The sequence below is a fragment of the Lissotriton vulgaris genome, chromosome 4_1, assembly GCF_964263255.1.
Source record: "Lissotriton vulgaris chromosome 4_1, aLisVul1.2, whole genome shotgun sequence".
NCBI classification, from domain to species: domain Eukaryota; kingdom Metazoa; phylum Chordata; class Amphibia; order Caudata; family Salamandridae; genus Lissotriton; species Lissotriton vulgaris.
In genome coordinates, this window is record NC_141691.1 from 1,343,563,849 (window position 1) to 1,343,587,925 (window position 24,077).

General features: G+C 43.6%; 1 protein-coding gene across 3 annotated transcripts in view; it reads right to left on the reverse strand.

The window, feature by feature from the left end:
- The window catches only part of LDLRAD4 (low density lipoprotein receptor class A domain containing 4), a 335,657-nt gene that overhangs the window by 51,662 nt on the left and 259,918 nt on the right, over positions 1-24,077 (reverse strand). For all 3 annotated transcript variants that reach the window (XM_086965568.1, XM_086965570.1, XM_086965569.1), the window contains one exon: positions 16,280-16,434. In XM_086965568.1, the coding sequence (XP_086821694.1) occupies positions 16,280-16,434 (155 nt within the window). The remainder of the gene's footprint in view (positions 1-16,279; positions 16,435-24,077) is intronic.

Genomic DNA, 24,077 nt, shown 5'->3' on the forward strand with positions numbered 1-24,077 from the left:
TCAACTGCACCATCTACTGGCAACATGTAGAGTAGAATAGCTCTTATTTAAAGTAGTTAATATTTTACGATCAAGGACACCTTAAATTCAAGGTCAGACTCTCGGTTCAAGTTAATCCCCGAGGTTGCGGGACTCCGCAGAATCTTGCAAAGTTTTTTTGTTATAACTCCGTGGAGTTCCATAGTGAAACTCTGCGGACTGCACACAGGCCTAACCCTGTATACGGCGGCACAATATATAACTAAGTATTTTAAACACTTATAACTTTAACACTACTTACACTATTTGCACATACCACAAATTACCATTTACATCTTATAACCTATATTCCTACCACATTAAATGTACATCCGTTAACCCACTTTCAAGCGTCATCCGTTTCAAGTACACCCTCTAATCTATGCCACTCCACTCTACCCACTCATCAACAAGTTATTCCACTCTACACCACTCCAATGTATGCTACTCCACACCACTCCTCTGTATGCTATTCCACTGTACACAACTACACTCCATGCCACTCAACTCTACGCTACTGGAATTTTACACCACTCAAAGCTATTCCATTGTGCACCATTCCACGCCACCCTACTGTAAGCCACTTCACACCATTTCAGTGTACGTTATTACACTGTACATCACTCCACTCTACCCCACTCCACTCCACTCCATTCCACTGTATGCCAATCCAGTCAACACCACTGTGCTTTATGTAACTATGCTATTTCACTTCACAAAACTCCAATTTATGCTATTCCCCTCTAGGCAACTCCATTTCACTCTACCTAACTAAACTAAACTGCAGTCCTCACAAATGCCTATGCCCCTCTACTCTACTACATTATACTATACTCCACTCTATAGCACTATACTGTACAAGAATGTACTCCTGTCAATGCCAGGGCACCGCACTCTACACTATAGCACTTTATAACACTACACAGCACCATTCCACTTTACTATACTCGGAGACGCTACTTCACGGTACTCCACTACTGTACTCCACTACTGTACTCTACACCACTCTACTGCATACTACTCTGCCACTCAACTCTACGACAGCCTATACCACGCCACTTTACCATACTGTACCACACTACTGTACTCTATGCCACGCCACTTCATTGTACAATGCTGTAATCCACTCTGTGGCATTCTACAACACTTTGACACTCAGCAACATACCAGTCCACTTCACTGTTCCACACACCACTCCACAACACTTTACTCCACTGTATGCTATGCCAGTCCACTCTACCACACTCTGCAACACTACACTACACTCTATACCACACTACTCCACTCTATGCCCCTATACTACACTGTACAACACTCTATTTGACTCTATGCCCCTACGCTCCACAGTACAACACACCATTCCAATCTTCAACACCTACAACACCTACAACACAGAGCTCCACTGTACAAGATGCCGCTCAAATTCGTAACAGTGTACTCAACGCTACGCTTGTCCACTCTGGAGCACTCCTCGCCACTGTATTATACAATGAGCCACTGCACTCTGACACTTTAGTCCACTGTAGACTACACTTCGCCATACCACAACACCACACCCTTGTCCACTCAACAAAATGAAACCATTTTTTTTTAAAACATTCAAATTCTATGAATAAAACAAAGGTTGAACCTTAGTCATAATTAGGAAAACTTTATTCTTTCTTGACAAACCAAACAAACTACACAATCAAAAATGCTAAAGTTATAGTTATATCTTAAATGTATAACTTATGCAGCAACTTTAAAATTATTATAACTAATTATTCATTCAATACAAACAAAAAAACTTAAATTACACAAAATTTGGAAATTCTAAAGTTATACCTTAAATTTATAAAACACTTTCAAATTATTATAACTTACGGACCTCTAGAAACAGTGTGCTCAACTAAGTAGCTTGTCAAAATAAGAGAGATGGACCTACACCGCAAGGGGACAAGGAATTGTTTTAAACAGTAAAACTGAGGTATCCCCTCGGAAAAGGCAATACAACAAAAACATACACCATTCAATCCAACACTAGACTTGAGATCAACCCAACCCTTTTATGTAATCTAAATTCAGTACCACTTCAGTATAGGAAAATACACTAGGTGACAGTACAATCTATAAGAACTCTATGGTTTTATTAGAAATCATACATTAAAAACAAGACATACATATCAATTGATAAAGTTAGAAGCTCGAGTCTCTTCAGAAGATTTAAAAATAATTCTCTTGTGGGGTATATCATTTAAAAAGCACCTGCATTTCTTACATATACATAAACAAATAAACCATAAAGCCACATAATCAAATGTTTGATGCCAAGAGACAACAAAATAACACTAATGATTTATTCTTTGTTATTGCTATGTAGCAACATTATACATGATATAAATCATTGTATCAGATATGTTACAGATTATCTTTTTTTTACCTCAAAGCGTTTCAATGGGTTTCGGTGATTTGTACCACCTTTTTTTAAGACAAAAATAAAGTCTTCCATGGAAGATACAGAAAGTATATTTATTTATTTATTTTTAAATCCAAGGACCGCCTAATAGTGGAGGGTATAAAGGTTCAATGGGACCGGTATTTAATATCAGTATTCCAACTGGACTCCTTTTTGATAGGGGTTCCACAAGATGAAATGGAATCTCTGAACCAGGTAACTCAAGGTAGGTATGACAAATCATGTTCTGATTAAAGAATAATGCTATTCTTTAATCAGGACAAGATTTGGCATTCACACAGAAGGAAGACTTTTAATAGAAAGAGAAGATGCTATCCCCTGGAAGTACCTCCACATATGTACAACTGGAGAACAGAAAGCCTGGAGGCACATGAATTAAGTTTCCCCAGCGTAGACTCATTTTCGAGTAACAGAGTATTGAAGGGTTGACGTACCTACCTTGAGTGACCCGGTTCAAGGACACAAATTTTAGCTTGTGGAACCACTATCAAATGGGAGTCTGGTTTAATTTTCAATGTGACTGACTGAAATAGCGATTATGGAAATCACTTTTTAAACAGCTTTGTTACCCAAAAGCATTAACCCCTTTAAGACCATTAGCATCTTTTTAAATAATATCTCAAAGTGCTGAATGGATTTACACCAACCCATGGAATGCAAAGAAGCAAGATTCCATAATCATGCAAAGTTTGGGAGACCAAGGTTATGGGGCGATTATCTCTGAACAAATTCACACCAATGGAGCTGCATGAAATTTGGCATGCCGGACCATATCTGCATATGCTAAAAACAGTACAAAATTTGGTGCAGAACTGGCCATGTGGACCACAGGTATAGGTAAATCAAAAAATGCTGTTTCAGTGAAAAGTGTGGCTAAACTATCTACACACATTGCATACACAGCCTGCGTAACAGATAGGTCTCTCAACAGACAGATCTTAGTTATATGGGCAATAATAGCGCCTGTGAAGTTATGGTCAAGTCAGAGTTTCCACTGAAATTCGTTTTCTTTTCTCTTAACATTGGCACTGTTCGATGAGGCTGCACAAAATTTCCTAAAAAAGGGGGGCAGTTCACTGGGACCTATCCTGGTACACTTGCATGAAGCTGACAAATAGGGCACTCTCCATGTTCAAATTTTATCACCTGAACGCATGGTTTAGAACTCATGGGTGGACAGAGATTGAGACAAGTCCTATGGAAATTAACCTCCAGGAACTCAAGGCAAGGAAGAAGAAAGTGTCATATTGGTATTCGTGTCTCCTGAAAGCAGCGGAGAATATGAAACCTCCACATCACGCCTGGGCTGGATACTTGCCAAATATGGAGTTGGAGGATTTATGGCAAGTATCAATGAACATGTAAGTATTCTGTGATTAAATCTGTTGCTCAAAGGAGGAGCATTTCGGACCCTAATAAGGCCGGCCTAAATAAGAGGAAATGAGAATACTAGAATCAGAAGCAGTGGCGCTAGCGATGTGGATGACATGCACCGGTTTGCCAGCTGCCAGAGCCTGGAAGGTTTTTGATCAAATGTGGGCAAGACAATCTGATGCCCTGGGAACAACCATAAAGGTAACACCTGCTATGATTATGTTTGGCTTGGCTCAGCAAGAGGCTGGAGTCGTGACCCCTCCAATATTACAACATAAGTAGATTTTGTACCAGATTCTTTTGGCAAGGAGGGAGTGTCGTGAAGTTTATATAAACCTAAATAGGATCTGCGCATTTAGACAACATAGACTGTGGGACTGGTGTCCAGACTGATTCAAGACACCCCCACGGGGTATGTTTGCCTGCATACCAGCAAGCTCACAGTGCCACTGTAAACTCCTCTTACCAAGGAGAGAATAGTTCTTTGCAAAGATCAAACATGACAACTCTGTCCCATCAGGAATTGTGGAAACAGTACAATACTTTTCGCTCAGTCACTCATGCTCACTTTGTCTCAGAGAGATACACAGAAATAAACAGTGGGGAGGTTTTCAATAAGTATTTATTGAACCAGCATCATTCTAGTGTTAAATAGATGTGCTGAAAGAACCATAAGACAGAAACAGATATAAATGATAAGCACCAACAGAGTAAACGGATGGTAGATTTCCTCCATAGTGTTAAAACAATTAATACAGGCAGGTATATAAATACAGGACAGTAATAATGCGTACTCCTACGATGCCACTAACTAGATGTACCTAGGTGTACCTGGTATGTATGTAGGTGCAGAGCCATGGATCCCCCTAGGTCGAAGCCAACCCCATTACCTGAAGTGAGAGACTGTGGGACCCCGTCTTGGTCTCGAGCTGGACATCCCGCAAGGGATGTCAGACCACTGCAAGCTGGATTGTCTGTGTGCAAGAAACGCAGCGTCTCGCGTCAGTGTGTCAGCATGAAAGTCTTTCTCCTCTGCCTGCCTTAGCAAAGATATGGTGTGTATATATACCCAAAAGGTATCCTTAGGGGATTCTACCTTGCCGTGTCATGTCAACCTAGGATAACGGAAGGGATAACACTTATACATAATTATTATGCAGAAGATGGTAATCCTGCTGTGATTCTGACAATCTTCATGCATAATTAAGGAGGCTAGCTTCTGGGGAAAACCACACAACATTCTATGCAGTGCTTAACTAGGTAAAAGGTCAATACCAAAACTCATTATGTAGTGTAATGGTCCGGTAAATTTAGGTGAAGGGTCAGGAGATTGATTACTCATGCTTATATTTCAGTTACCTATGAAACATAACAGGAGAAATGTAAATAGTAGTGTCAACCCCCAGCGCCCACCTGGTACGATTGGTGGAAGTCAGTAAGGTATTTCAAGGTGTTGGACAGTAAGAGAAAAACTGGGTAGAGGAAGAAGAGTCTTGGAACTTGCTTAAAATTGGTTGAGGAACATCATGTCCAATGATTAAACCGCTCAAATCAGTAGTGACACAATTGACTAAAGTGGTCACCAATATAGAGCACAAGTACAAGTTCAGGCTCGAAGTGTGCATAATTGAGGTGAAAAAAAAACCTAAAGACAAAGAAAGCACACAGAAAAAATAAAATTTCATCCATTTTGGGGAGTCTGGCATGGCATATTCTGTACAGACCCATCATGTGGGGACAAAAAATAAGGGAAATGGGACCAAAAAAAAAAAAGTGCTTTCCCATTTTAGTTCTCAAACTGTTCTTTTCAATTTGATTGAATATTTGTATGTGCTGTGGAACAAACGTTGCAGTAAAATAGAACTTTAAACAGATTTTCCTCAAACAAGAAAAAGCACTTCCTTAACTAGTTTGAAAAATCTACACTTAAAATAAATGTTAGTGGGCATCAAGGCATTAAATTTTAGTTATCTGGATCATGAATTTGTAAAGATCTGCAAACGCCGTTTCGTAGACCTCCACAGACACAAAAAAAAAAACGTAAACCTAGTTGAACAATGGCGCGTTCTCTTCAGTTTTCCTTTTCAGGTCTGCAAACCAACCACCGGCCCCAATAGACCAATCCTGCAACCTGGGCATCCTCCTGGAAAGCAAACTCTTGATGGCAAAACATGTCAATGCAGTCTCAGCCTGTTTTCACATCCTCTGCATGTTTCGCAGAGACTGCAAACAATACAGAACACAGCAGCAAGACTCATCGACCTACCCAGAAGAACCCACATCACACTCCACCACAAGAAACTACACTGGTTCCCAATATCGAAGAGATGGCAGTTCAAAATGCAGATCCACGCCTACAAAGCCATACACAATGAAGGACCAGCATACAAGAAACGACTGAACTTCACGACCAACCAGACACCTCCGGTCTGCCTCCCAATTCCTTGGACACCCCCCACGTATCCACTAAACCGACAGCAGAGGACGCTCCTTCTCGCACCTGGCAGCCAAGACATGGAATTCCCTTTCCCTGAAACCAAAGGACCACCCCATTGCTCCAGCAATTCAGAAGAGAACTCAAGACCTGGATGTTCGAATGAGATACGACCTGCAGTGGCTACAAGTGCCTCAAGACCCTAATGGGCGAGGTGCTGCGCTTTATAAATGAGTGATTGAAAGTTGGGCCCCCATATCTAAAGCTCTCCAGTTGAAAGGTTACTACTTAAGGAAACATTTTGCAGCAGCTAAAGGCCTTGCATGAAGGTAGCTATGGCATTTTCTTCAAAAACTGTCAGTCAGTCAGTCAAAATAACTTTATTTCGGATATATTGCAATCCATAAAAGTGCGATACATTATACATTTCATTTAAAAAAAAACATCACAAAGTTACAAAGACAATATAAAATAAGTACATAAGACATATGAATTTCTTGACAGAGTGAGTAACCAAGATCGGTACAGACAAAGTGCAAGTGCAAGTCGAGCCCATATGCAATAGTGCAAAAAGGTACTTCAGGCAGGAAATCACAGTTATTCATCTAAGCATTTTCTTATTCTCACAGATAATTTTAGATATTCTAACACCTGGAGAACACAGTCAGAATGCAATAGCTGTAAATATACAAGAGCGGGTCTGATTTGTTTAAAATTTAATTTTCTTAAAAGAGTAACAAGATACCGCCTGCGGGGATATTCATAAAATGTGCATAAAAATATAAAATGCAGCATGTCCTGTGGAGACTTCCCGTCGCAGCCACAGGGTGCTGCCGATTTTTTAAAAATGTCCAACTTTGGTCTAATTAAAATGTGGTGGAAGATGTTGAATCTAAATCGGGTCAGCAGAAACTTGTCATGGGAGGTAAAGGAGCCTGTTAGGTACATTTCCATAGTGTCACATGTTCTCAACATAATGTACTTTCTAACATTTGGTTTCATAAGCTCCACTTCATCTCTTAGGGCACTGCGATTCATAAAAAAAGCCCTCTTAATTACTGCAACATCACCCTTGACTATATCCCCCGGATTTTCAAACAAATTTGGGCGCCCTAGCTTCAAAAATTGGGACTTCAGATATTTGAGCCAGGGTACACACATGGCATAATCCATTGAAACAAGATCTTCCAGTATCTGGTGGGTTAAGGGTATATCCTGGCTTAACCATAATTTAATCCAGCATAACAGTGGTTTCAAACCGACAATGTCTGAGACATACTGACAGCCAAGCTCTTCATGTACAGCTAAGTTCGGTGTACTACCTGGGACACACAGCAAGCGCTTTAAGAAGTTATTTTCGGCTATTTGTATTTGTTCACCATTTGTATAGCCCCATATCTCACTGCCGTATACTGCGGTGGATATGGATTTAGCACTATATAGTTGCATCATGGCAACCATCGGCTTTTTCCCCAATTTACTGGCAAAATTAAAAATCGAGGCATTCACTCTGGTCATTTCACCCTTCTTTCTGGCCAGATGTGGAGCCCAGTTGAGCTTAGTATCAAATAAAACACCCAAATATGAAAATGTATTGGTAACAGGGATCACAACATCATTTAATTTAAAAACAAACTTCTTTTTTGGTTGACGGCCAACATGCATAATGTAAGATTTCGAGTTATTGACCATAAGATCCCTGTCAGACATAAAGTTATTAAAAGCATTCAGCAGTGCTTGAAGACCCTTCTCTGTTCGTGATATTAAAACCGCGTCATCCGCGTATAGAAGCAAGGGAATGCCCCTCTCTCCTGCTCTTGGACAATCTGATTTTATCTCTTGCAATGCAGACTCTAGGTCGTTTATATAAAAATTAAAAAGAAATGGGGCCAGAATACACCCCTGCCGTACTCCTTTGTTGGTGCTAAACTTGCCTGTGGTTTCCCCATTCACTGAGAACCTCACATTGGCTTTTGTATCATTGTGTAGATCCGCAAGGAAATCCACAATCCCCCTGTCAACGCCTTTGTCCCTCATGGTCTGCCATAGCCTCCCCCTGTTGACACAGTCGAAGGCTGACGACAGATCCATGAAGGCTAAGTGAATTACTCCCTTTTGAACAACAGTGTATTTGTTCAAGATAAGAAACAGATTAAGGCACTGAGTTATGGTAGAGCGGCCTTCACAGAAACCATATTGGCAAGTTGACATAATGTTATTATCAGTCGCCCAGCTTACTAGACGTTGAAGTAGAACTCTCCCCATAATTTTAACCAGCGAATCGATAAGGGATATTGGTCGATAACAAAGAGGACTTCCCCTGTCGCCTTTCTTGAAGATAGGGACTATAGTTGATAATCCCCACGTTTCCGGACAGCCTACCCTGGCCGCAGCATTAAATACAGCAGTCAGAATTGGAGCCCAGAAAGCTGGATCATATTTATAAAGGTCCGGCGGAATTCCATCAGGACCTGGTGCTTTATTGGCTGTAAGACCCAAGATGGCAACCCGAACCTCGCTTATTTCAAATGTTATGTTACTGCTCCCCACAAGTGGGGCTGGAGCACTAGTACCAGCACCCTCTAGAAAGTACAGGCTTTTGAAGTGGCTTTCCCATTCTGCTTTAGTTATGCAGCAAGCAAGTTCATTACAGGGGTCATCGGTTAAAAAAGGTTTTTTAACCATTGCCCAGAACTTGGTGCTGCTCTTCAGGGTGGAGGGATCAAGTAATTCCTGCCAAGCCTCCTTCCTAAGGAGCTCCTTACGGGCGATGGTAATAGCCTTATATTCTTTCCTGCAGGCCTTTACCTCCTCCCGGTTCCTCGGTGAGGCTGACAAGGCAATCCTTAGGTTGCGAGCAGCTTTGGTGCAGTCATGGCTGAACTATTTCGGGCCTGTTTTAGCCTGATTTTTATTAGGGACAGTAAGAAGCGCTGACACCTTCTCCGACACATTTTGAAAGGATTCTAGTACTAGCCTGGGGTCATCCCCCTCAATCATGCAAACTTTAATCTCCTCTGTACAGCTCTCCACAATATTTTTGTAGAGGATATCCGCAGATTCCAATGACCATTTTAACCTCCTCCTGCCGTCAGTTGTTCCCAAGCTACCTTGAGAAATGGTCTTATTTCCCTTCTTTGCCCAGGGACATTTCAAGCAGATTGTTAAGGGATTATGGTCACTGAACTCGCTCGAGACAATGCAAAAAGAGTCTAAAAAATTTTGCATCGTCCGAGAGGCCAGTATATGGTCTATAAAGGTACCCCTACCATGTCCCTTAAAAGTTGGGGTATCAAAACAATACAACGGGTCTTTAAAAGACAGCCCCAAAGAGAGATCAAGATCATCCATCAGATTGTTACACAATTCCCCCTCCTTGGTGTGTTCCATATGGAGATAACATGCACGTTCACAGAACATTTCAGGTAAGCTTTTATGTAAAGGATCTATACAGGGATGTAAATTAAAATCCCCCATAATCAGCAGGTTATGGCCTAGGTCTTTCATATTATTAGAAACAAAAGAATGTAGGAAACAAATATCATTCCTAACCTCACTGTCGTAGATAGCATTGTAAAAATTCACCAAACCCACACTGACATTTCCTCCGGATAGGACCAAGCCCAATACACCTGTGTGCTTGGCTTCAACTCTGCGTACTCCGCAAGGTAATAGTATTGAAATAAAAATTACCAGGCCCCCCTTCGGCCTACCCCTTAAAGATGGCAAAGCGGGTACATAAAATGACTTGTATCCTTCCAAAAAGAGGTTACAGCCCACCTCCCAGGTTTCTTGTAGGCAGATAATCGAAAACTGTTTGATGTAGATCACCCAATTTTCATCACACATTTTCGCCGCAAGACCTGCAATATTCCAGGAAATAGCTTGGCATGCTGGGTTAGTAACCTCCGGAATATCTGAGATTATGTTTGTAAGTTCACCTGTAGCCACAGTATCCTGAGCCGCAGGTGCCATCCGTCAGTCGCACATTTCAAGGCCAGATAGTGCTTCATACCTGTTCTGTATAGTTAGATCCGTGCCGTATCGATAGGGGCCAACACTATTACTCCTGTTATAAACATCAATGGGTCCAGCTGACCTACAAGGATTCATGATGTTATAAAAGAATTGAGAATCTTGAACAGGGGTGTAGGGTTCAAATGCCCGCCTGGATAAGCTCTGTTGTGGTGTAGGTTTACAGAGATGCGCATAAAAATAGCCTAGCGGGCGTACACAGATACTGTTTTCATTATAAACCAGTGAAGAAGCTCTCAAGAGAACAGTCGCCACATGCTGAGGATGTTTAAAATTAATGACTATACAGTCACCAGAGCTAGATTTTCTAGAGGGTCCCACCCAATTCACGCGTCTAACTACCATGATCTGGTCCGAATATGCTATGGGAAAACCACAATTTTTGTTAAGCCAAGCTACAGTCTTGTTTTTCAAGGAACTATGGGACTCATCATAAGGAGATGCAGGATGTGTGCCGCAAGGAGGGACATTAGTTAGTACTGCCACATATGGAGCACAATCAGGTGGTAGGTTTAAGTAGCGATTGTGCCTTGGGTGACTAAGGGTTCTACTGTTTTGAGGTGTTGTAGATAGTTGTGGTTGCGGAGCTGGTTGCGGAGCTGATACTACTGGGGTATCCAATATGTTGGATCTATCAGGCTCCGCTGGTACCACTATAACAGTATTCCCCCTATCCCTATCTTTGATCCGTGTGTCATTGGCTTTATCAGATTCTTTCCCTTTCCCCCCACTGTGAACTGAACCACCAAATGTTGCAGTCTTATGTGATGATAAGAGACCACCCAGCCTTATAACTTCCTTTGCTAAATTGTCAATCTTGTTAGTTAAAGGCTTGATAAGCTCTTCAATTTTTGATGTTAATGAAGCTTCAAGATTTTTTAATAAAGAGGCAAGCAAGTCAGAATTTTGATGAGCCCCATTACCATTAATGCCCGTAAAGACAAAAGGGGTTATAGCAGCAGGGCCACTAGTCATCTTACCATCCTTTTTTTTACCCTTGGAGTTATTAGGTTTACCATTATCTTTTTGAGATACTGTTCTACATGTTCTCAGGGGCCTATTTTCAGGTTGGGTTACAGTTTGGATCTCATTCAAAACATCGGTGTCGTCCATTAGCTGTACTGGTGGCTCGGCATAGACCTCAACACTTACTGAGATGGGCACAAGGGGGTCAATAGTAATGAGATCAGTAATGTTAGCAACAGGATCTATGGGTGGAGTAATATCAGGGGGTGTTTCTAGTGAGTCCCCTGTCATAATGGCCTTCCCCAACGATGCACGTCTGTTATGGTTAATTTGGTTTACTTTCCTAACCAAAAAATTATCCAGTGACGCTGGGCCTACCTTAACCTTGTCAGATTTGGGTTTGGACATCATAAGCAGTGAGGCTATCAAAATACACACTAGCGTGCTCACTCACGATCAAGTAATAACAACAATAGTAACAAATTATAAAAGTAGAATTCTTACGTGCACACAGCACGATGACAGTCAGAATTGGGCGCTACAGGGTCCCTGGCCCAGTCCAGTCTCCTCAGGCCTCTGAGGGCCACAGAGGGCCCGCCCTTTGCCCGGGCTTAGCCCCGGGCGCTCCCGCGCGCGACTCGCGGGGGCGAGAGGGAGGTCAGCGTTATCTAGCGCCTCCGGGCGCTTCCAGCGCGTCACAGGCGCGCCGCCCCTAAGGCTGCTGGGGGCTGTAGTGCGGCGTGTTGTCCAGCGCACCTCCGCCGGTTTCTCTCAATGCCGCCGTTCCCCTCACGGCTCTGGTCCGCCCGATGGCGTGCAGGTAATGTGCTCGCGCTTGCTGGTGTTCCCCCACTGTGCTCCTGGGAGGTCAGCGTTATCTAGCGCCTCCGGGCGCTTCCAGCGCGTCACAGGCGCGCCGCCCCTAAGGCTGCTGGGGGCTGTAGTGCGGCGTGTTGTCCAGCGCACCTCCGCCGGTTTCTCTCAATGCCGCCGTTCCCCTCACGGCTCTGGTCCGCCCGATGGCGTGCAGGTAATGTGCTCGCGCTTGCTGGTGTTCCCCCACTGTGCTCCTGGGAGGTCAGCGTTATCTAGCGCCTCCGGGCGCTTCCAGCGCGTCACAGGCGCGCCGCCCCTAAGGCTGCTGGGGGCTGTAGTGCGGCGTGTTGTCCAGCGCACCTCCGCCGGTTTCTCTCAATGCCGCCGTTCCCCTCACGGCTCTGGTCCGCCCGATGGCGTGCAGGTAATGTGCTCGCGCTTGCTGGTGTTCCCCCACTGTGCTCCTGGGAGGTCAGCGTTATCTAGCGCCTCCGGGCGCTTCCAGCGCGTCACAGGCGCGCCGCCCCTAAGGCTGCTGGGGGCTGTAGTGCGGCGTGTTGTCCAGCGCACCTCCGCCGGTTTCTCTCAATGCCGCCGTTCCCCTCACGGCTCTGGTCCGCCCGATGGCGTGCAGGTAATGTGCTCGCGCTTGCTGGTGTTCCCCCACTGTGCTCCTGGGAGGTCAGCGTTATCTAGCGCCTCCGGGCGCTTCCAGCGCGTCACAGGCGCGCCGCCCCTAAGGCTGCTGGGGGCTGTAGTGCGGCGTGTTGTCCAGCGCACCTCCGCCGGTTTCTCTCAATGCCGCCGTTCCCCTCACGGCTCTGGTCCGCCCGATGGCGTGCAGGTAATGTGCTCGCGCTTGCTGGTGTTCCCCCACTGTGCTCCTGGGAGGTCAGCGTTATCTAGCGCCTCCGGGCGCTTCCAGCGCGTCACAGGCGCGCCGCCCCTAAGGCTGCTGGGGGCTGTAGTGCGGCGTGTTGTCCAGCGCACCTCCGCCGGTTTCTCTCAATGCCGCCGTTCCCCTCACGGCTCTGGTCCGCCCGATGGCGTGCAAGTAATGTGCTCGCGCTTGCTGGTGTTCCCCCACTGTGCTCCTGGGAGGTCAGCGTTATCTAGCGCCTCCGGGCGCTTCCAGCGCGTCACAGGCGCGCCGCCCCTAAGGCTGCTGGGGGCTGTAGTGCGGCGTGTTGTCCAGCGCACCTCCGCCGGTTTCTCTCAATGCCGCCGTTCCCCTCACGGCTCTGGTCCGCCCGATGGCGTGCAGGTAATGTGCTCGCGCTTGCTGGTGTTCCCCCACTGTGCTCCTGGGAGGTCAGCGTTATCTAGCGCCTCCGGGCGCTTCCAGCGCGTCACAGGCGCGCCGCCCCTAAGGCTGCTGGGGGCTGTAGTGCGGCGTGTTGTCCAGCGCACCTCCGCCGGTTTCTCTCAATGCCGCCGTTCCCCTCACGGCTCTGGTCCGCCCGATGGCGTGCAGGTAATGTGCTCGCGCTTGCTGGTGTTCCCCCACTGTGCTCCTGGGAGGTCAGCGTTATCTAGCGCCTCCGGGCGCTTCCAGCGCGTCACAGGCGCGCCGCCCCTAAGGCTGCTGGGGGCTGTAGTGCGGCGTGTTGTCCAGCGCACCTCCGCCGGTTTCTCTCAATGCCGCCGTTCCCCTCACGGCTCTGGTCCGCCCGATGGCGTGCAGGTAATGTGCTCGCGCTTGCTGGTGTTCCCCCACTGTGCTCCTGGGAGGTCAGCGTTATCTAGCGCCTCCGGGCGCTTCCAGCGCGTCACAGGCGCGCCGCCCCTAAGGCTGCTGGGGGCTGTAGTGCGGCGTGTTGTCCAGCGCACCTCCGCCGGTTTCTCTCAATGCCGCCGTTCCCCTCACGGCTCTGGTCCGCCCGATGGCGTGCAGGTAATGTGCTCGCGCTTGCTGGTGTTCCCCCAAAACTGTCATTTAATATGTGCTAAAATTAATTAGCAAATTTGGTAGTAAATAATCATACAGATTAGACTACATACCACGTTTCCCTTAACACTATCAAAGAGGATTATAACATTGTGTATTGGTTTAAGTATGCATTATTATAGGTGTTATTATATTTTGGTATAAACAGTTTGAGGTCACATAGCATTGCATTTGACGTATGAGTTATTGTTTACTTGGCTGTTGGATGTTATAAATTGCGCTCTAACTATAACATGCATATTTCTGTGTTTTTTTCTGTTTGAATTCGTAATCATAAGGGACATTTAGGTGTTATAATGAAAGCTAAGCAAAACAACTTTAAGCTTTTTTTTAGTAACAAGAGCTAGCGAGAGACTGAGAAAGAGTTAGAGTTAAAGAGAGACAAAGACAGAAATAAAGATGCTCATTGACTTACAAAGCAAACATTTCAATGCAAATATACAAAACCACATAGACCAACAAACTTCCTACAAGCATGCAGTTTCTGCACAAGCACGTGGATGAAACCAGATTAGTAACACTAAAACTCCTTCCTTGGCAAGAGAACAAAAATCACAAATTACCTGTCTAATTCTTACTGCCAAAATGGCTATTCTGTTCAAAGAATGTGCTAAAAAAATACACTCCTCAACAGTGTGTCAACTAAATCTAAATGTGTTGCCAACAACAGACATCCTTCTTTATCGACGTTATCCAGGTACCACCTAATCCTGCAGAGGCATTCTTGACCATCTAAAGTCACAAAAATGTGAGTTCGATCTCATAAGGGGACACAAAATTTAACTTATGATAATGGTACATACAAATAGACGTAAATCATGGCTAAACAGAAACCTGTCACTTAGCGCAGAGGGTAGCTTCGAAAAACTGGTATCTTTAATTATTACACATTTCGGAAGTCTTGTATACGTTTTTATAAAAATGTAGAAAATCATATCCTAGAAAGGTGTTCAGTTTTCATATCACGGTGAGTACATTCAGACAAAGACCACAGAGTGACCCACGTGGCATGGGTTAGGAGTTAGGGCGCGAGACAAATAAATACCCAAAATATCTCGCTCACCGAAGGAGCAACACCGTAGGGAAAACCTTCACCCTATAAACTAAACACCCAACACTCAGACCAGACGAAAGGCACGATCACCAAGCCCCCGTGGACACCCTTAATATGGGAAAACTTACAACCCGCACACGACGCTATGTCCCCATGAATCAAGAGTCTAGTTTCCAAAGGCATCGCAGATACATTAGCGTTCTTGTAGCTTGGTAAGCAGACACTTCACCCCTCCGAGCACAATTGCTTTCCAGTTCAAGCACAGTGCGGCGCAGTCTGGTCTGCGGCCAGCAGATGGCCCCCCAAGACCAGTCCTCGCTCCCCAAGCTTGAGCAGAGACAAGCCTGTGCGTTACAAAATCGCAGCTCGGTTAACAGCTTAAAAGAGGCGAGAACAGTGTAGTGAAAGCTCAGCCCTACCTACTAGGTGCAAACATTTCCGGTTTTCATTTCAGGTATCAGAAATATGCATTTCAATAGGTCCCGCTGCACAATTTTTCTAGGTGGTGTTCCTGGACATCTTGATGCTCAATACACGAAGCTGTTAGCGCAATAGTGAATATATGCGCATCGACCACACATGAATCGAAGCACAACGCCCCTCAAGTCACAAGCCCGTGCCCCCGAACATTGAACGAAAAGTGATTTAATGTTAACCAAGCGCAGTCTAGCCCCCGTTACCCTTTCCAGCAGGGTGTGACTGCGCCTATTTATAGCCTTCGACGCTGGCTGAAGCTAGAAGCAGCGTTGCGTCAGTGTAGCCAGTGGTGCGCTGGCACTGCAGCTCCACATACCACCGGCTGGAGGCTGGACATGTACACTCTAATCAAAGCTGACCACTGACCAGCCACGGGAGCTATGCATGGCGCTATATCTGAGGGGCCGAGTCCACCCGAGCGCAGTCCGCAGTCACCTCCAATGAGACATTCTATAGTCAAGGGTAATGCAGATACCGGAAGGGAAGGCTCTTCACTCATTCACCATTACTCCAGAAGGGACACGGCACCCATCACAGCTAAACATTTGAAAAACGTGTGGCCTTTCGAATGCCTAGATGATGTTTGCCATCTTGAAGGGGTAGGGTGCATCTCAGAGTTCTTGGAGAACCCCACATCTGCTGTGTCAAAAGTGAAGGCCACAGAAGCAAGCAAGTGTGCCTGAGCAGGACAAGTGCACTCACCGGCTGCAGGGCCTCCTCCTGTCTGCGGCTCTGGCTGTGCCTGTTGATGAAGAAGCGCGTGGAGAATTTGTAGTGATTCAGTAAGCAGATGATCACAACCACCATCACAGTTATCACCACGATGATAATGATTATCTGGACGAACTCCAGCTCAGCTGAAAGAAAAAAAAACACTAGGTTCAGAGTAAGCCATAAGTATGTAGTGGAGTAAAGGAGTGATAGATAAACAAAAAATAATATTCTTGCAAGGATTAGGTTATGAGTTGGCCTACAAATCAAGTGTTCCTGTCCTTGGTGATCACCAGTGGTTCTCATCTCCTATTCATGCAATCAAGTAGCTGCACTCATGCAGTGGTCTTTTCTTTCGTTCTTATGGGGACATAGGCAGAGGTTCATGCAGTGCTTCATTTGTGCATGTATTTGCTAGTGATGGACTTTCGGTTTTGAGGAGTAGGATCATTTTTATCTGAGTATAACCCAGAGCATGAAAACAACAGGAAAGGAAAGGGCTCAAGGAGGAAAAGAAGTCTCAGAACCCCTCAGAAAAGGCGATAGAGATGAAAAGAACCCAAAAAGTGAGTAGGATGGTGGCTGAAAGCCAAACAAAGTGAACCAAACAGGCAGTCGTGGCACTACACAATCCCAGCATTTGGCAGCAGTGGTGGAAGGCTGCTGAGAAATGCTGGTTCCAGGCACCTTAAATAAATTACACACACACACAAAACACACGTACACATATGTGTTTGTGTATATAATATTATATATAAAAAATATATATATATAATATATATACACATACACACATTTCTTGTGTGTACATTGTGTGTAATTTCTTGCAATGTTTTGCCATGTTCTTAAATAAAATTAACAGGGTTGACTCTCAAACTGAAAGCACAGAATTTTCCTCCAAGTCTGTGTAGGCCAAACTGTTTGCTACTGTAGCTACGGTAGGCCGTTAATAAAGGAGGGCACATATGATAAAGTGGATGATTACAGGTCTTAAAGTGTGACGACCCCAAACACCAGTGTGCTGCGGAGGGACAGGCGAATGTGAATCACAGCTGGTGTGGCTCCATGCAGCCCTTCCCTTTGCGATCACTATCTAGGAGCTTTTTTTTTTTTACTTCAAGCTTTGAGGTCGCTGATTACTTGCAGTACAGCCAGCACTTGGCGCCGCTCACAGGGGGAAACCCAAGCGATACCACTGAGATCCCGGCAACCCTGGTTTCCGTGCACCACTGCCCTGCAAGCATTGCACCTCTAGTAGCGCCCATCCCAATCCAGCAAAAGAAACCGAATGTTTACGTTATTAATTTCAACAGCAGGGGTAGGTTTTTTTTTATTTTACCAATCGCCCTACTCTATTTGTATTTAATGTCAGTTATTAAAATGTTGAATATAATGAATCTTGGGGGTGGTAGAGGGCAAGGAGTATTTGAACATTCAGGACACATTAAGCAGCACCTCCCCAGGGGCGATCATCATTTCTGTACAAACCGTGCAGACATCCACTGGGAGGAAGCGCTTCGGAGCACATGGGCCCAGCTCTACCATGCAAACACCTTTAACTCCAACAATGCCGGTTCAGAACAGGGCTGCAGCGTTAGCGCGTGCCAACGCAAAATCTGGGAGGAAGAGCAAATTACGCTTCGTCGGCACTTTATCTCTTAAATAACCTGCAAAATAGTCCAAAGTCCGGTGGAAGCAGATTGCTTCGTATATTAATGGAAAAAATTATCAATTCTTTTATGGAACCCTTGACCCGAGAGCAAGTGAGGCATTTACCACACAGTAAGGCTGGCAGCAGGAGGAAGGCCAGGGGCGTGGCTTAGTCACCGAAATTCGGAGGGAGTGAAACCCAAATTTCCCAACTAAAACAGAGGTGGGCGGCAGGCCAGAGGGACGAGATGACCAAGGTTCGGGATGGACTGGTCCCATGAGGAGCAGGGTCAGCACGGATTTGGACTAAGTCGGCCTCTCTCTGCAGTGGCACGGTGAGCTACAAATGATGGGTTGAAATGCTACTATGTAAGAGTCTAGCCTGCACACCTATTTAATCCCAGATTTAGGTTATATTTTATGGAGTTTTTGGTCTGTATCGGGAGCTACCCAGTGGTCAGTTGAGCCCACAACTGTAAATTAAACTGCTATGTAGAGGCCTAGTGTAAACTAGGTCTGACCGGGAGCTCACTCCTAATGTCCCTAAGGTTTCAAAACACTTTTTGTGATTAATCAAAATTGCTCAAATATTATTAAAAAAAAGTGATAAAGTCACACTGTTCTGTGGGAGGTTCAAACTTTTTTAGCTAACCATTATTTGTGCACATGTCAACAAAATATTTAGATACATGAAATAATAAGAACGTGATGTCAACTTAGCAATCAAATTGTTTTTAGTTATAACGTTCAAAGGTAAATCAGTTCAATAAACAAAAAATATAACATTTCCCAATGCATTTCGTCCGACCCTTCTTCAGGGGACTTTCAAACGTAGAAGCAAATCCAAACTTTGTATATCTGTATTATCCAAATCAGTTCTGTAATCGGGCACTGTAAAGTTAATGAAAAGAAATATATTTCTGCTACTCAAGGTAACATGTACATTGGAATTTAGAATTAACACTAATTCCCAGAAAAAGCATATAAGATAAGAGTATATAAGAGATAAACAGAGTGTAGAAGTGTGTAAAAGATGAGAAAAATACCAACGCCCTAATTACAAAATCTCAATACCTCCGTGCATACCCAGTGTTAAAGTTCAATGATTAAAAGTATTCTCTATGTACCGACTGGTACTTGAAACCGTATATACAGGTTTAAACAGGTCATCTAAGGTGATCAGGTCTGTGAAAGGTAAAAATATAGAAAAAAATCATAAATGAACGATTCTGGTGTTCGTAGTGTGAACACTATTGAAGGAGACGGGTTTGTTATCTTACCACTACAATGTTCGTGGTTGCATGGGACGATATGTCCCGAAGTTCTGAGTCCAGTTGTGCGAAAAAGCAGTTTCTAATGGAAAAAAGAATCACGAAATGTGTGAACTCCACATTTGAGTTCTGAGTGTAAAAGTATGTGAGTCAAATGCCATTAAGGAGCGAGCGCCTACCTTGCTGCTAACGCGTACCAAGACCTCTGACCTCCCGATAGCTTCCGGTGTAAACATCCGGTACGGGGCTACGTCCTTAAATAGTGGGACGTTCCTAAAAAAGAATAGTCTCTACGTGACGAGTGCCGCTAAGGGAAAATAACTACGTGAGATATGAGAATCGTGAGCAAAACGTATGTGTGTTGTAAAATGAAACTCAAGTATAGAAAATAAAGAAAAAAGGAAAAAGGAAAGATAGAGGGATTTAGTGTCAATCCTGTACAATAACTGTTGACAGATATTACTTGCTAAACAAGTCCAGTATATATTTCTAAAATATCAATGTTATTGATATAAAAAACTTTAAGATGTTAATTCTATGAAACAAACCAGATACATTATGTGCTGTACAAAGGTAGTGTAATATTCATAGGAAGCATACCATCTCATACTGATCATTGAGCCCACCCGGAGTCAGTGTACCCAATTTTTTTATCCAGAATGTCTCTCTCCGAGCCAGAGCTACATTATGATCTATGCCCTTATGTTTCTCTACCACTTCCAAAATGGTGAATCTAAGTTGTGGTATGGTGTGACTTGACTTAATCCAATGTGTCGCTAGGCAAGATGTTATAGACCTGTTGCGTATGGTGCTTTTGTGCTCGATAATTCGAGTCTTGATTTTTCGAGAAGTTCTTCCCACATAAGTGAGTCCACATGGGCAAATTATAGCATAAATTACCCCAGTTGTATTACAGTCTCCACTGTATTTCAATTGAATTTCTTTACCAGTATGGGGATGAGTAAACTGTTTGCTCACCATTACGTTATTGCATTGTCCACAATTGTAGCATTTCCTCATGCCTTTATAATTGGTCTTTGGATGATGAGGATTCTTAAGTATTTCTCGGATGTTCTTCGGTCTAGTGTGTGCAATGATTGGAAAGTTCTTGAATAGGTTGGAAAAATCTGGTTCGTTGGCTATCATTTCCCAACGTTTCCTGAGAATCTGTTTTATTCTTTGTGACTGTGTAGAGTGTTTCATTACAAACACAATCCGGTCATTGGAGGATTTCTCTGTTTTTCTCATAGAGTATTTCTGTCCATCGTGGAGACCTTTTGCACTGAAGTTTCTAATATTTCAGTTGGATAACCTCTGATCCTCAGATCCAATTAATTGCAACTTTTTGATCGAAGAACAGGTACAAAAATACATTGACAGAGGTTATCCAACTGAAACCAGCACCTTCAACGCAACCAATTGAAGGTGCTGGTGCCGTCAAGAATCCCTAACTGATGTGCATTTGTTTTGTAAAAAAAGGGTCATCAATTGTATATACCACTTTGTTGTCCTGATGATGGTCTTAAGAATAACTGCAATAAGGCCGAAACGTCGACTTGTTTAGTCCAACTCTGCATAGTTTGTCTCATGTCATCTTTTGATTTTCTTCTGACTTTGAGTTAAAATCAATCAACTACTGTGACCCAGCAGTCTGGACTCAAAATTTGGATATGCCTAAGGATAAGCAACCAATACCTTGAATATCCTCATTATATCTATGTATGCACCCTATTCTATATGATTATTCATTTTTTTGTACAGAAATTTATACACTTTGTCCTGAATTTCAATAATAATTGTCAGACAAAACAAAAACCCTGGTTTCACGTTTTATTGATTATTCGTGTGCAAATTTAAATGTTAGTGTGGTAACATCTTTTGTTCTTTTGGAATTAAATAGAACAGCCCCTGATTAAACTCAGGCGTAGGTACTGTGATTATTCCTAAACAAGTCCTAACGGTGCTGTAAAAATTTCAGTCTGTTAACTTGACAATTGCGTGGATTTGCAAGCCTTCTACTGCAATGTTTGTGATTTCTAAATAGCAGTATATTTGCACCCATTGAAAGAGTACTTCTATGGGTGCAAATATACAACCAGTCACTCCAGTGGCGTAGCTAGACGTACTGCCACCCGGAGCAGACAGACGACTTGTTCAGGGGGAGGAGGACGGTCTGGCAGCTGATGGCTGCCTTGTTCTCAGGGGGTTGGTGCTAGTCAGACACTACTTGCTCACCTTCACCACTCCCCAAAAAACTGTTTGCCTGGTGCTGACCGCCCCTCCCCCACCCCTCCCTAGCTATGCTATGGAGTCACTCTATAGATTTAAGTTTCCGCTCAAAAAAATTAACAAAAGCGCTTTTAAAACTAGGTCATGTTTTCTTATTGTTCAGACATAGTAGCTTCACTCCAGTGCCCTCAGACTCAACTACCAAATCAAGAATGCATTTGAGGGATGTCACACTGTAAACACTGTCCCTCAGAAGCTAAGCCCCGCCCATCTCACCAAGACCTGGTAGTTTTATTATTATATTGTAATTAGGGCTCCTGCTTTTATGGTATATTTTTTTTTTTACTTTTTCTTCTGTATTTATCCATATTTATTTTTTGCTAATTTTATCTGTATTTATCCATAATTATTTTGGGTTCTCTGAAAAAAACTGAGCTGAAACTAATATATTTCCACATATATTTAATGGATAAATGTTCACTCATGCTTAAATGCTGGAGTGATTTTAATTAATCGAAAACCTGGAGATGGTAAATCAATGCACTTATATGAAAACATATAAATATCAGTATCAACCTTGTGCATATCTACTGCTGTTTAAGCAAATTTACTAACATTCCTTTCTTTTTTTAGCAGCCTTGCCTGTCCATCCACACAGCTATATGCTTGGCAGCCATGCCTGACAGCATTTATTTAGCATCACTCATAAAAACCCAATTTCCGTTTTTATCCACATTTAAAAATAAATTCAGACAAGAAAATAAATGGGGTTGTCTATTTATCTGTAAAAATCAGTAAAACCATAAACAGGGATCCTTAATTGTATTTATATAGCATTTACTACCTCTGATGAGGCATCAGAGCTATCCCTGGGAACTCACGATTACTGTCACATGGAACACAATAGCCTGAGTCTGTGCCCTGGGATCACATTATTTAAACTCATTTTCACTACATGCACTCTTCTTAGTCACTGCTACGGGAAGCTTTGATGATAGAGTTGTCAAACCGGTACACGTGGGCAGAGCTTCACGTTTCCAGTCCGTCTTTTACAAAAAAATTTATAAAGTGACTGGCAGCCCTATGTACGAAGTCTAAGGTACAAATAGAGATGGCTGCACCAGCAAAATAGGGCAAGCCAGGTCAGAGCGGAGCCAAGGGCCAGGGTTCAATCTTAAGAGTCCATGACCGAGGCAGGCCATGAAAACATTTGGAATGCACATCATACACCATAATTATAAAGTATGAAACCGTCACGTCAAAATGAAAAAAAGTACATTTCTTTGACATGCGAAAGCATTTCACCTTAGTACATCAGATTACTTCACTGCAATGACTGACATTTATTAAAAGTCATAGTTTTTAAACATGACCTTAGTTCACTATAATCCTTGTTCTTAGGGGAAGAGACATTAATGTGTCTAATAGGCAAGTCAGTAGTCTTATAAACCGTAAACAGCGCTGATATTCTTATTATAGACGGAGCAATATTATAGAACATTCAATGAAACGTAAGAGGTGCTTGTATAGCACACATCACATCCTGAACTTAAGTATTTAAAATTGCTTTCATAGGTGAAAATAAACAAAACGAAGTCTGTTAACCCCTTCACTGTGGCGGCTATTCCGCCGCAGTACTAAGGGGGCGGGGCGGAAGAGCGGCGGGTGCATGCTGGTGACGGAACCGCTCCGTCACCAGCGTCGGTGCGCTGTGCTTATGACGGGGCGGTTCCGTCATGGCCCCGCCCTCTCAATAGAACGCTCAGCGCAGGCGCGGAATTTGCGCCGCGCATGAGCGGCGGGCGGGCCATGACGGAAATGCTCCGTCATCAGCACAGCGCCACCGCAGCTGATGACGGAGCGGTTCCGTCATCAGCACACAAGGGGTTAAATAAAACGTTTAGCTAGGCTCACACAATTTGAACAAACAAGAAACTGTTATTGCTTTATTGTTGGACCAAGACAAGAAGAACCCACACAGACATATTGGACCCAACTCAGGGGCCCCAGACCAAACTACATGAATCATTTACTGGGGAGTGGTTGTGGGTTCACACCACAAATATCCACCCACCCGCGCTGAAGCTACACCGCTGAGGAAGGCTGATACCATGCATTAATAGAACATTCTGAACCCGGGGAAATGTATGAAGATTACAATTTAGCATTAACTTTTTTTATTTCTACTTACTAGAACAGTCTTATAGCACTGTAAATAAACCAAAAGTGTCACATTTACCCAGTCAAGTCAAGTCAAGAAACTTTATTCGGATATTACATTATCCATAAAACTACACACATAATTATATACATGGTCAAGATAAAAAGATCACATTAAAATGGGGTAGCATTGCTGAATATTTCTTTATTAAAAACGGTAACCACAAAAAAGTGCAAGGTGTCATTATTATCAGGATCCTCCAATTCATGTCTTTTTCTTTGGCATTATCAAAAAATAAAGTGCATATGCAAGAATTGCCCATTAAAGTAACACAATATATACACAGAACACATGTTTCGTGCATCAATTAGAGCAAGAGCTTGCTAGGTCATTTAGCAGCATTATTTAAGGTGCAAGTTTTATAAAGTGCATAGAGCATAAATCATGGTTGGTTAGACCATCTTGATAAAGTGCAAAG